This window comes from Loxodonta africana, chromosome 9, assembly GCF_030014295.1.
Source record: "Loxodonta africana isolate mLoxAfr1 chromosome 9, mLoxAfr1.hap2, whole genome shotgun sequence".
NCBI classification, from domain to species: domain Eukaryota; kingdom Metazoa; phylum Chordata; class Mammalia; order Proboscidea; family Elephantidae; genus Loxodonta; species Loxodonta africana.
The window spans coordinates 66,435,880-66,450,758 of NC_087350.1; the positions used below are offsets into that span (position 1 = coordinate 66,435,880).

General features: G+C 41.2%; 1 protein-coding gene across 1 annotated transcript in view; it reads right to left on the reverse strand.

Annotated features, from left to right (window-relative positions):
* Positions 1 to 14,879, reverse strand: part of MUSK (muscle associated receptor tyrosine kinase) — a 108,374-nt gene that overhangs the window by 25,485 nt on the left and 68,010 nt on the right. The window contains exons 7-8 of the mRNA XM_003407531.4: positions 10,903 to 11,062; positions 55 to 61 (exon numbers count right to left, since the gene is read on the reverse strand). Coding sequence (XP_003407579.1) covers positions 55 to 61; positions 10,903 to 11,062 — 167 coding nt within the window. The remainder of the gene's footprint in view (positions 1 to 54; positions 62 to 10,902; positions 11,063 to 14,879) is intronic.

A 14,879-nucleotide genomic window follows, 5' to 3' on the forward strand; every position in this document is an offset into this window, starting at 1 on the left:
AAGTAGCATGTTAAACAAAAAACAGAACAAAGCATTGGTATAGTAACATCTTACCTCCACTCTATTAACAGGAAAGGAAGTTCCCACAGAGAATGAAATTAAAGGGGAAAAGAAAAGAGAGTTAGTACATTTTCATCTTATGGGTTGGAGGAGATAGTTTTGATTTAATACTTCGAATCTCTAAGTTTCTGAAAAATTCCCTGCTTTTGACTAGGAGGCTAGATGCTGCATTAATGGGCAGATTTTGAGAAGGAGATAAAGAAAATGCTGAGTCTCTTCAGAAACTGGGTATTTCTTTACATGGATATCATTTTCAAACTGAGTCAAGCATGGGCGTCATCGGCCCAGGCAGCATTACCAAGTAGAATTTCCCTCTGTTATCCACCAAGGTCCTGTGCTCTGAAGAACCCCATGCTCCTTAATGCTCTGCTGGGGTTGCCATGAGTCAGAATCGACTCAACGACAGCAGGTTTGTTGTTTTGTTCACCATCCTGGAGTCCCTGGATGGTGCAAATGGTTAACATGATAGTTTGGATGTATGAGACCACCCAGACGTGCCTCAGAAGAAAGGCTTGGGGATCTACTTCCAAAAAATCAATCATTGCAAACCCCATGGAGCACAGTTCTACTGACACCCAGGGGATTGCCATTAGTTGGCGTTGAATCGATGGCAACTGGTTTGTCACCATATTGAAAATCATAATAATCATTAAACAAAGGGATCCACATTTTCATTTTCCCCTGGGCTTCTTGAATTATGTAGAAGGGTATGCCCACAGAGGCTCAGGATGCTCAGTGGACTGTGCCTGTCCTGTGGCGAGTCGTGTGGCTCCCAGCATGAATGGCCACACTCAGATCTCCCGAGGCATATGAGACCTTGGAAGGGTATGACGTGACTAGCAGTTCTGAATTACATCTCCTTTTTTAGTATGGGAAGTTTAAAACTTCACACTCTTTTTTTAAAAAAAAATTTATTGTGCTTTAAGTGAAAGCTTACAAATCAAGTCAGTCTCTCACACAAAAACTTCTATACACCTTCCTATATACTCCTGGAAACCCTGGTAGAATAGTGGTTAAGTGCTATGGCTGCTAACCAGAAGGTCAGCAGTTCGAATCCGCCAGGCACTCCTTGGAAAGTCTATGGGGCAGTTCTACCCTGTCCGATAGGGTCGCTATGAGTCAGAATCGACTCGATGGCACTGGGTTTGGTTTGGTTTTATATACTCCTAATTGCTCTCACCCTAATGAGACAGCATACTCTTTCCCTCCACACTCTCTTTTTGTGACCATTCCCCCAGCTTCTAATCCCCTCTGCCCTCTCATCTCCCCTCCAGATAGGAGATGCCAACATAGTCTCATGTGTTTACTTGATCCAAGAAGCTCATTCTTCGCAAGTATTATTTTCTATCCCATAGTCCAGTCCAATCCCTGTCTGAAGAGTTGGCTTTGGGAATGGTTCCTGTCTTGGGCTAACAGCAGGTCTGGGGATCTTGACTACCAGGGGTCCTTCTAGTCTCTGTCAGACCATTAAATCTGGTCTTTTTATGAGAATTTGGGGTCTGCATCCCACTCCTCTCCTGCTCCCTCAGAGGTTCTCTGTTGAAAACGTCACACTCTTCTACCACATTCTTTGTGAGTTACTTCCTCCCTGCCATCTTATTCCCATTATAAAAGTGAAAGGTAAGCTATATGTTTTGTCTGAAACTAATTTGCCATTTTAGAATTTCCCGTCATGCTGATGTCTAGCTCCTTTTGAAGACTATAGATCCATTCAGGTGTTTTCTTTTGGCAATTTTAAGGATTTTTAAGTGAATTTCTTCGAAAAAGAGTTAATCTTGAAATGCAGTGATTCTGTATTTCTTATCATTCTTTTTTTAAAAAAAAAATTTTTAAGTAAGCTTTATGTTTACAGCAGTTTTAGGTTTACCAAAAAAAGAAAAAAAATTGTACAGAAAATACATCCTCCAGCTTCCCTTGCACACACTTCTCCAATCAACTAACACCTTGCTTTTGTGTGGTGTTATTTGTTACCGTGGAGGAACGAATAGTGATACATTGTTATTAACTCAAGTCCAAGGTCCACACTGGGGTTCATCTTGTTGCACAGCCTTATGAGCTCCCACAAATGCTAGTTATTCCTTTTTAACTTTACAGGGTTTGTTGACTGCAAGGGGTTTGTAACCTTGAGTGTGTAACTTTTTAAAATCTTTGTGGACTGTTTGTGGACTGTAAGGAGGCTTAGAAACCAAACTCCTCACTTCATAAGGAATGGAAATTTATCAGGTTTTGGCAGGAAGGAAGAAGCAGTAATATCTGCTATTTACTTATTTACATATTCACACTTAGGTGCCATTTCCAGAAATCTTTTTCAAAATTTTGTGTTTCTTATGATAAATTCATTTGGAAGCGATATATCACTTTTTGTTTTAAGACTTTATAAATTAGTTATCTTGATAAATAACATGGAATGGGCATCAAAAGAGGGACCCATTTGTTTTACTTCATTTTATGAAAATACGAATACCTCACTAAACAGAAATGGATTCCGAGAATGCTGATTTGCTTAACGAAAACTTACACCCATACGTACACACATATATGCGTAGGTCAGGGGCACCTATAAAGGAAAACAGCAAGGAGGAGGCAAAAATAATCAAAAGGCGATAAGAAAATCCATAATTTTTTAAGGGAATACATTCTGTTCTACTGAATATTTTTAGTGGAAACACAAAAGTATAAAGTAATTGTTGTTTTGGCAAATTGTCTAAAGAGCCCTGTAAATGTTCAAAATTAGGAAAAGACACCCACAAATATCCATAACAATCCTATCATCTAAAATATCACTAAGTAATTTTTAGCAATACAAACATAGGTCAGAAATAGCCATATTGTTTAGAAAAGGTTTCATTTTTCATTCTGAACCTTAAACTTTAGGTGTCTGAGTCATTAGGCTAACTAAAATTAGATACACTGGGCTTAGGCAAACTGGTCTTAGATGAACTGATTTTGGGTCAGCTAGTCTATGATAAATGTACTGTATTCAGCCCAGGGAAAGGCTGGTATTTTTGTTCCAACCACTTGCAGGATGGACCTTATATTTATTTTACTTTTTCACCAGTACTTGGCATGCCCTCAATAGCTAAGGAAAATGATTGTAGGAAAGGTAAAAACACACACAGATCTTGACGTTTTTCATTGGAAAGTCCAGAAGGGCACAATCACCTCATCCTTTGCTCTGATAAGTAGGCCCTGTAACCAGCTTTGGTTCTCAGCCTTCAAATAAAGGTGGAAGGTTATCTCAGTACAACTAAGAAGAACAGAAATGAGTTATTTGCCTAGATCTCCTCATCCTTGAACAATATATGTGTATATATAGATTACAAAATGTCTCATAGAGCTTTTTTCTATTGTCTAAGAATTAGAAAGGAAACCCTGGTGGCGTGGTGGTTAAGTGCTACGGCTGCTAACCAAAAGGCTGGCAGTTCGAATCCTCCAGGCGCTCCTTGGAAACTCTGCAGGGAAGTTCTATTCTGTCCTATCGGGTTGCTATGAGTTAGAATCGACTTGGTGGCAGTGGTTTTTTTTTTTTTTAAAGAATTAGAAAAGAGACCCAGTGCTGAGGAAAGGGGATTTTTAATAACATAGTATTCTAAAGAGAATCACAAACACTTGAGTTCGAGATTATTACAAAGTGATTTTCAACTGACCCTACTACTCCCAATTATCAACCCAGCTTGAATTATACCCTCTTTCCCTCACCCCTACCCCAAACCTGGCTCCAGTGTGTATAAGCAGAAGATTACAGAGAAAAAATAGAAGTCCTAAATTGTTGGCTAGTTGTGGGAGGAGTACTTTGGCTTTTCCAAGGGAAAAAAGGAGAGCATTTTCCATGCTCATCCCAGCCAAAAGAGGGTGTTGGCAACAAGAAGGGAGAGCAGCATTTCAAGTACGTTACTGTCCAGTCATACATGTGGCTGTGCCAGGTGTCTGATATTCTTCTCACTGTGTTTATCTGAGCAGGTAGGGGCAGGGAGGGGAGATAACTGGAGAGAGACAGCAGGGCAGAGAGAGAGGACCTGGCATTGGAGCTCCCCACCATTTGGAGCAGCAGGACCTATGGGTTTCCCATGAGTCAACTGGACACTGTGGAAGGTAGCCACGTTACCAAGAGGACTGGTCACCAAGCAAAAACACCCCAATAGTAAGATACCCCAACAAGGACTGAGATGTAGTTTTGGAGTGATGAGAGATGAAACCAGTACAGGTTCTCTTATATCAGGAAAATGTGCCATGTAGAAGCCTCTGAAGGACTTGCCAGAGAACTCATATGTCCTGTGAGAGAGCCAGGATTTAGATGCCTGAACACAGAGGCCTTAATAATAAATCAGTGTTAAAAGCCTGGACTCTGGAGCCTGCTGGGCTTAAATACTGGCTCTGCCATTACTTAGCTGTGTGAGCTTGGGCACCTCTTGTGTGGTTTAGCTCCTTCATCTGTAAAACAGGGATAATAAAAGTGCCCACCTCAGTGGGTTGATGAGGATTAAATGAATTCATACACATGAAGCACTAGCAATGAGAATGAACTTTGTAATAACCAAAAGAACCAAACCTACTGCCTTTGAGTCGAGAACTTTGTAATAGCACATTGTTATTAGTCAGAGTCGCAACAACACATCAACAGAGAAAAGACTAAGATAGCTCCTATTAAGGAAAAGACGTTTGCCGCCTTCCCTGTAAATCCTCCTTCCCTTCAACATCCCAGAGAAACTAGAGAAGAGGAGGAGGAGAAGGTAGGTACATAACAGCAGCAGACCAAGTTGTCTCTATTCTCCAAGTATCTGGTGAGTCCTGGCATGTCCTGTACTAATTTAAGGCGGTTGTGTTATTAGTTGCCATCCATTCCGACTCACGGCAATCCGAAGTGTGCAGAGTAGAACTGCTCTCTCCAAGTGTCTGGAACTGGTGGGCAGTGCGTAGAGTGAAGCAGACGTGATTTAAATTAGATAAGAGACTAAAGTTTTAAACTAGATTACATTGTGGTTTTTAATCTCTAAACATTGAAATTATGGAATCTGCTTAAGAATTTGTAAACGAGACAAGGAGATTCAAAAAGCATAATCCCCTAAATACCCAGTGAGTGAAGAAAAATACGACCATTTTTTTTCCTTTGTGCACATCAAGTTTAGACTGTTCAGTACATTGGTTACATATGCAATCTCAGATCTGTTACGTCTCTGGTCCGATTTAATTTAATTTGTGAGTCATTCAAAGTTACTCTGCAACCCACAATGGACTCTTTCTTTTAAACCTTTGATACAGACTAGGGCTTTTGCCAATAATGAGCTCCAAAAATTTTCCCCCTCCTCATATGGGTCACTGGGCCGAGAGATAGAGGTTCACCTCCTTCTAGCAATTACAAAGGCTGGATTTCTTTGTGATATTTTCCTGACTATGTTCCAAAATGAAAACCAACAAGACCTCATGGTGACTATGCAGGAAATGTCAAGAGGTGCCCAAGATTTGCAACATGGCAGATTTGAAGAAGGAGATCAAGAAAATGCTGAGTCTCTCCAGAAACTGGATTCTTTACACAGATATCATTTTTCATGGTGAGTCAAGCATGGGCATCATCAGCCCAGACAGAATTGCCCACTGTTAGCCACCAAGGTCCCACACTGGAAAAAGCCCCATACTTACTAATGCTGTGCTAGGGTTGCTATCAGTTGGAATTGACTCAATGTTTCTGGACAATAGTAAAATCGATATTGTAGACTTGAAAGCTATTTCTATTCTGGAAAAGAAAATCTAGTAGATTCCCTCTCATTTGTTGAGATAAGCAGCTTGGGCTGTAGGATTGCCATTTTGATCATCTAAGAGATATTGCCAATGCTGCCCACAAATTAATTATAAATTTAAGGTAGAATTTAAATTTCAGTGGCTATGAACTGGAGGAAAGGCCCACAGAGATCCTTTGCCTTCTCAAAAATCCTGAACTGGGATACATGTTCATTTTAGATACCAATTAAAATGACCAAAGAATATGAAATAGGATGAACAAAATTCTACATCACTGCTGAACACTAGGGAAAAGGGTACCTACCTTCCCCAAACTTCATGGTAATTCTGCCACTGTGCAGACAGAACAGATGGAAGGGAGATTTTGGAAATTCTTCCAGAGAAAATGGAGAAGAATAATTTGGAGAAGTAAAGGCAGGTTGTAAGAGCAATTAAGCAGAACACCTATTGAAATTTGAAGGGACCAAGGATGAACATATAACAGAATCTTCAATTTAAGATGTAAAAGGGGGATTCAGTAGCGTGAAGATGAACCAATGCCAAAGAGAATCCAGCCACAGTACTTGAGAAGAGAAAATAAGCTTAAATGGACGTCTCTTTCAAGCACGAGGAAGCAAAGAAAAGTGGAGTTAAGGATGCGTGGTAATCCCCAGAATGTTAAGTGCATCAGGGGATCCCTAATTCACTGGCCTTCCATGAGCTTCTTACAGAAATTTCTCCAGTTAAACATTCTTTTTTTCAAGGAGATGGGGAAGAAGGGATCTAAGAATCTTACAGTTATAAACAAGTGCTTTTCTCTCAAAATTGTTTTTTTTTTTCTTTATTCTGAAAATTTCCAGCAGTCACCAATATTTGTGGTACCCTCGGAATTATCTGGAAAAGTCAGTAAAGCATTGACTGTCTTCTGAAACATATAGCTACTCTGATAGAAAAAACTGCCTGGTTGTGCAAGGAACATTTGCCTTTTATGCCTAACTGCAGAACAGCTGGAAGCAATTTAGTGTGGCTACTGGCTGTTACTCATTTATTCTTTTCCTTTTTATCAAAAAAAAAAAAAAAAAAGTAAGAACAAAAACAAAAAACCTTTCATCAGTTTAAAACCAGATAAAACCACCATGTAATGCCGAGGGAGGGTGTCTGTTTTGTTTACAACAACACTCGCTACCTGGTAAAGGGATCTTGTGCTCCTGTGATGTCACCACATGTCTCAAACTGTCTCCAACACTTGGTAGGGGGTGACTATCAGACGTCAGCAAGAGCATGAAACATGGTATCCATTCAATCATCTGTATCAGTTAGGAAGCATATGTCAAAATTTATTTTTCCTGTAAATGTATGAAATATCAACTCTTTTGAAATATGGAAAATAAACTATGTGGTCCCTGGGGTGGGAGAGGGAAAAGAGGGGTCCAATACTACCACATCGGATTTCTCCCTACTGCCCATTTTTGATTAAGCTACATATATTCATTTGAGTTTTCATTTAGTGACCAGAACCCCCAGACCCTGAGGTCAGGCCATAGAAGGACTATTGTAAAAGGTGGAGCTGTTGGTAGAATGGGGAGCAGCTTATATTAGAAGAGGGACGTGACCACAATCTTCTACTCTGAGGCTGGATCAGTACAGACAGAACTTTGGGCCATATTGGCTTTCGTGAAAGATCAATCTATCAGCTCCATTGAGAATGGGAAATACAAATATGTATTTGTCTATTTTGATGGCCTTTTCTGTGTCTATTTTGATGGTCTCTGGCTGTTCTGGGACCATGCTCATTACAGGGATCGTGCGCTGTCATGCTGGTCTCTGCCACAGGGCTGAGGGTTCTGATGACAAAGAGAAGGCATCTTGCCAAATACTTGGCAACTTGAGCCTTTCAGGGTTGTGACTGGAGGGGAAATACAACTTCCTGGTTCATAGTGAGAGGTTCCAAAAGTTTTTCTGACTCCTTTTGATGACTAGCGGCAAAAGTAAATAAGTCAGAAAAGAGTATATCCCATTTCTCAAACAATGCATAAGGATTTGGGAATGCAACATGGAAGGGTTTCAGGAAAATAAAGGCTGATCTTTATTTTCTATTGTCTTTCAAACACTAGAAATATCATTAGACGTAATTCCAAGTACTAGACAGATTTTTTCCATTTCTAGTTTTCCTGCTGGGATGAGTAAATAAACAGATGGAACAAAAGCTTCAAAGTGAAACACAAGGAATGTGACAACGGGGCTATAACTACAGAATGCTAGGGGAGGATAAGAATGGCTGAGATGTGGAAGAGAGTTTGGGGCAAGGAAACGCTGCCAGAAAGGCAGGGGGCAGTGCCATGTCTGACTGGAAGCTCTGGACCTCTGGAAAGCCTCATTGGAGACCAAACAGTAGATGGGCGGAAAGCAGGAATGCAGAAAGCAGATGCCACACCCAAGTTCTGGGACATCTAGGGACTGGAAGACCATGCTTCTTTGAAATGATCCTGAGTGCAAGTGGCTCCAAAGATCCCTTTTCCACCAGAGTGGCCTCACTTCCCTGGATTATCAGTCCAGGGAACACCCCAGGAATGGGAAGTAGTTTCCTTGGCGATGGCAGAGGGATAAACCTAGGCATCTAGGAGGTTTAGCTGAAAAGAACAGGTCCAAGAGAAAAGGAAAAATGGCAGATGTAGCTTGGGGGTTAACAGGTCATACTCATTTGCCCTCATGAGACACCCTCGGTAGATACGCCTGGAGAGTCTTCGGAAAAAGTGGGGGAGCTACAGGCCACCTAATAGTCAGTGAGACCCAGCCGGAAAAACAGATCCAGGATTGAACAAAAGGGTCTTGTGGCTTTTTATGAATTAGAGCAGGAAAATCAAACACTAGACATACAGCAATTTTCTGACTAATAGACATGTTTCTGAACTATCATATCCACTTCAGACTTTTTTAATCCACCCCCCTTTTTTTTGTTCTTACAGTTTTTGACTAACATCACTTACTTCTTTACCCCTGACATTGTGCAATTCTGTGATTCTGTATATGGGCAGACGTAAGTGTTGCTTGGGCTTCTCTGGAAAAAGCAAGGTACCAGGTGTAAGTTACATGTTAAACTCTTCCTTATGCTGCCTGCTTCTGACTCCACTCAAGTTCCTTGATGATGTGTTAGTGGTCCTGAGTGGTTTTAAACCTCACTTTCAGGCCCTTAGTAATATATACATGTGTTAGTAATACATTCAATACCATTGTTGTTGCCAGGCCAGTTGACTAAACTTAAGTAATTGCTGGTTCCAGTCTGTGTAGCCATTGCCCCTGCTGAGGTCACTGCTCCCATCTGCATTCAGCTCTGCTGCTACAGCAGATTTCAAGTCCTCTCTGCTAACCCAGAAAACAAACCTGTTGCCGGCAAGTCGATTCCAACTCATGGCAACATTATAGGACAGAGTAGAACTGCCCCACTGGGTTTCCAAGGAGCAGAAGGTGGATTTGAACCACAGCCACAGCACTTAACCACTGTGCCACCAGGGTTCCAACGTGATAATGCGTGCATTGCTCCCAAAATCCCTACTCCCTGGCACTTTCCCTGAGATACCAAGGTTGTCATTGCTGATTGCTCCTACCCTCAGTCTGGTCTATTCCCAACATTGATGTCTAAGACCTCCTCTTCCTGCACCCTGTGACACTGCTTTCTTATGATTCCTGTCTCACACTTTTATGTCTGTCTGCCACCAGGAGATATCATTTTTCTTTTAGGGAAATACCTTCCTCTGTTGGCATATTTCTTTTATTAATGGAGTTGGACCAGATTCTCATTTGTGCTAGGATAGGGATGAAGGTGTGATGTTGCTGTGTCCGGTATGATGGCCATCACCCACTGCAGTCCTTTCTGTGTCCCAGAGATCATGGTCTGGGAGGTACCTGCCTTTGTTTAGGGTAGATATGCTCACTTGACTGGATTTCTCTCCTTACTGGTCATAGCACCGCCCTCACAACTATCTTTTTTTTTCTTATGTTGAGTAGACTCTGAAGGTTACCACACTAAAGTGGAGTTCCGGCCTATGCCTTCCAACTGGAAAGAAAAACCCCAGGCCAAGAAATTATCTTTGAATGACTGAATAATTACCTGAAATGAGACTCTTTTAAGATGAAGAGGCTGAGGAACTAAAGATTAGCAACAATTTTTCTCTTCTGCCCAGTGGGGGTGTAGGTTAAACTAGATTAGATCAGTTCATGTTCTTGGACATTTGAGTATTCATATATAAATGTGCACTGTGTGTGTGTGTGTGTGTACACACATACATACATATATACATACAAAATTTATTTCAATATTTTATTATTGATATATAGGGTTAGGCACACTATGAATGAAACACACGTGGCATTTCATGATACAAGGAATTATTTCCATCTCTGAATCAAAAAAAACCAAACCTGTTGCTGTTGAGTCAATCCCGACTCATAGCAACCCTAAAGAACAGAGTAGAACTGCCCCATAGCGTTTCTAAGGAGCACCTGGTGGATTTGAACTGCCGGCCTTTTGGTTAGCAGACGTAGCTGTTAACCATTATGCCACCAGGGTTTCCTTCCATCTCTAAGAATTCCATAAATGTTCTCAGAAGCCTTTGAGTCATTTAAATTAAAAAAATTAACCTTTATAACTCAACACAAATATCCTAGAAATCTGTGAGTCAGTCCTTTTCCTTGAAAACACCTGGAAGTCCTACTGTCACTTGCATGAAACAGAAAAGAGAAAAACCACAAAGGTAGATCACATGTTCTTAGGTAAAAATGCCCTCAGGAAAGAGCCAAGCAGAAATTGGCACAGCCATGTTAAATACCTGCCAACTTACTCTTTGAGCTTGGAAAGTTTGCTTAACCGAAAGAGGGAGAGAGAAATGAGCTTCTGGAATCTGTTTCCCTAGCTCAGGGAAGTGTTTGAGAATTTAGGCTTTGAGGCAACAAATCAGCCAAAATCAATATCGTTGACCTCTGGAGTGTCCTCATGGAGGTGAAAATAGCACAAAAGGAACTGAAGTAAGTGTCAGAAGAAAAAGGAGATTTTCCCCAATGCAAGATATTGTGGAATAGTGCCAAATGTCCTCCTCCCCGGAGCAGTGAAAACATAAAGGGCCATCCCACCTGCTATACTGATGGTGGCTGCAGCCTTTGCAGTGCTGAATTTCTCTCCATGCTTATTGGTAGCTATGCACGTGTAGAGTCCTGGCTTGGTGATAAACAGCTGCAATCTTGAGTCAATCACTCGATCTTTCACGCTTTCTTGAATGGACCCAGAAGAAACCTGGTGGAGTAGGGGAAAACAGAAGATAGAATTAGGTCAAGAATTGCCCAATATATTCCACCAGCAGACTTAAAGGGAAAAGCATTAGGATTATGATCAAAAGGCATGTGGTAGATTGCAAAATTTGCTGCAGGTTTTTCCTTCCCTCTGTCCATGCCCTTGCAATGTGACTTTACATATCCTCCACTCCTTGAGTCTGGATTGCCCTTGTGACATGTTTTGGAATGACACAGAGACTTGAAAAATTCTTACCCATTGGGGCTTGCTTTCATCCTGCTCTTGGAACCTGTGACCTCCTGTGAACAAGCCAGAGCTAGCCTGCTGAAGGATGAGATACACGTGGCCCAGTTATCTCCAATGCCCCAGCTGGGAGCCAGAAACAACTACCAGACATATGAGTGAGGCCTAGGCCAACCAGCATCCACTCAATCTGCCAGTCACAGTACTTAGACCAGCCCAAGTCAGGAAAGCTTGGCCCAAATCACCAAAACCACTCAGTTGACTCACAGGCTTGGGAGCATTAATAAATGGTTGTTGTTTTAAGCTAAGCTTTGGGGCGGTTTGTGATACAGCAATAGATAACTAATGCATGGCATGAAAGATACACGGTATAGATCCTCCAAGATGTGACCTCTGAGTCCTGACGATAGGGATGGTAAAGTATGAGAGGTTGCAGACTTCTGGGCCTATTTTCATCATTCCTGTTCAGTTCTCCATAAATGCATATCAGACGGATGGTTACAAAACAGTTGTGAAGCCAAGTCTGTCTTTAAGGCTTGACATAGATAATGCTGTACTACTTAAACCAGAAAGTCAAATATCCTTGAAGAGCTTGGGTTTCAGTACAATATTAGCACATAATTGACAGGTTAATTTATATGAGTGCTTACTTCTTAGTCATCAGCATGCCAACTGTGGTAAAGATAGCTGCCTAGCACATTCTATTATGTTGCAGAGTTAGAATTTGAACTCATCTGACACCAAAGCCTAAACTAAACTCAAAAACCCATTGCCAACAGGAACCATTCCCAAAGACTACTCGTCAGACATGGAAGGGACTGGACAATGGGTTGGAGAGAGATGCTGATGAAGGATGAGCTACTTGTATCAGGTGGACACTTGAGATTGTATTGGCATCTCCTGTCTGGAGGGGAGATGGGAGGGTAGAGAGGGTTAGAAACTGGCAAAACGGTCACGAAAGGAGAGACTGGAAGAAGGGAGTGGGCTGACTCATTACGGGGAGAGTAAATGGGAGTATGTAGTAAGGTGTATATAAGCCTATATGGGACAGACTGGCTTGATTTGTAAACTTTCACTTAAAGCACAATAAAAATTGTTTAAAAAAAAAAAACCCACTGCTGTCGAGTCAATTCTGACCCAGCAACCCTACAGGACATAGTAGAACTGCCCCATAGAGTTTCCAAGGAGTGCCTTGTGGAGTCAAACTGCCCACCTTTTAGTTAGCAGCCGTAGCACTTAACCACTACGCCACCACGGTTTCCCACCAAAGCCTATGCCTTTAATTATTATGTTGTACTGCCTTTCCTAGTCCTAGAAGAGAAAACAAATGAAGTGTCATTAGGAAACAAAAATAGTAACAACAATAAGAAGAAGAAAAAGTTGCCATCAGTGAATTCCAACTTATGACAACCCCTTATGTCTTAGAGGAGAACTGTGCTCTGTAGGGTTTTCAATGGCTGATTTTTCAGAAGTAGATCACCAGACCTTTCTTCTGAGGGGCCTCTGGGTGGACTGGAACCTCCACCCTTTCAGTTAACAGCCAAGCAAGTTAACTGTTTGCACTGCCCAGGCATTTTAGTAACAACAATAACCTCAACAAATCAACCAACCATGAACAAAATACAAGCCTCACTTAAATGTCATTGCCAATGTGGTGAGTTTTTTTTTTTTTTAATGTTGAATCTTTTTTTCATTATTTTCTTGAGCACTATACTATCTTCTCAATAATTTTTCTTTAATTATCACTGATTATATAAGGAAAAATCATGCCAATTTGAGGGAATTTTGAGTGAAATGACAATCAAGGAATCAACCTATGGTAGCCCTTGGCCTTATCCTGTAGAACTAGAGATATCTGGTACTTCTGTGGCCTTCTTTTGGTTGCCTCGAAAAAGATCCCTCTATCCAGTAGTAAGGAATAAGGTTGGGAACGAGAAATTGGAGCCAGTTATTTTACTGTTTTGCTTAAGGTGAAGGGAAGGGAAGGGGAAGCGAAGCCCTCAGGTGAGACAAGCTTTCTTCCTACTGCTGCCAGGTAGTTAGTTGGCTGTCCCTGATAACAAGGACCAAACCAAAACCAAACCAAACCCAGTGCCATTGAGTCAATTCCAACTCATAGCGACCCTATAAAACAGAGTAGAACTGCCCCATAGAGTTTCCAAGGAGCGCCTGGTAGATTTGAACTGCTGATCCTTTGGTTCGCAGCCATAGCACTTAACCACTATGCCACCAGGGTTTCCGATACCAAGAACACTCTGTAGCAATTAGGCAGTAAAGCTTATCCAATTAGCTTCTTTGTATTCTCTACCTTTGCTACTAGTATCAATCTTTATGATAAAAACTGGCTTAGGTAAGCATCAATTTACCTTAACTGGGAAACTTCCCAGGTCAAATCAAATATTGTGGCATTTCTCTAGATACGCAATCTGGACTCTATGAGAAATTGAGAAAGCAGAGAGGAAAACATCTTTATGAGACATACACTCAGTTGGGAAATTTGAACTGAATTTCTGATGATCATACTTGTCAGAAGTGCAACTTCTTATAGACTTGAGTGTCCAAGTTAAACCAAAAGGACAATAAAATTCTTCCTGAATTTTAATACAAAACAAAAATAAGAAAAAAGCCAAAGACCCTAAACATCTATGCTCAATCCATGCTTTATGCTAGGAATATATTTTGTTTATAAATGCAATCCCTTCCCAGTTTATATAAGTGAAATCTGTAGAAAAGTTACTTTCCTCCATTGCAAAGTTGTCCTCCTCCTTCAAGAAGGGGGCCTGTATAATGCCTTGGAGACAATTTAGAAACAAGTAATCCCCTAAATGCTGCCTACCTCCCACACTTTCATGTTCACACCTAAAAAAGTCATTCCTAAACACCTCCCCAAGGTCACTGAAAATACCTCTGGTCGGAAAGAGAAGAGACGTTTGTGCTGCGTGAGCGCTCTTCTCCTGGACTTCATCCAGGTGTTGAAATAGTTCCCTGAACAGACCCACAAGTCACTGGGCTCATGACTTGATTATGATGTGGCTCCTAAATGCGTTTTCCTCCTGCTTCCAGAGGCCGATGCTTGCTTCAGTTTGTGACTCATGCACAGCAGGCCTTGTTAGTCATAGTTTGAATTTGTTTTTCTTTCTTCATGGATCATCCTGACCAACCACTTAGTATTTTTGATGACCTAAAAATAAAAACAACCCCTCTGCCCTCCATTTTGATCTTTTGCCCCGAGGGTTTGAGAGATCAAACAGATTATTACGGTGAGTTTTTGCCAAGGTGTCCCTAGGCAAAACAGAGTACTTAATTGAGGTGACTCTATGGACGCCACTGGGTTATCTGGTTTTTTTTTTTTTATTTACAGTAAATACGCTGTTTTCTATCAGTCACCTGACCTGAAAGAGCTGTATAAACAGCTCTCTGCTTTGTGTGTGGCTTTCTGTGGTTCTGAGATAGTGATCTCAGAAAGAGGCAGTAGAACAGGAGCTGTATCAAACAGGCATCATAATTCCCACCTGAGATAAAGTACGGAAAGACTCTTTGAAGAAGGCAAAGTAGCTCAGAATCGTGGGATATTTTT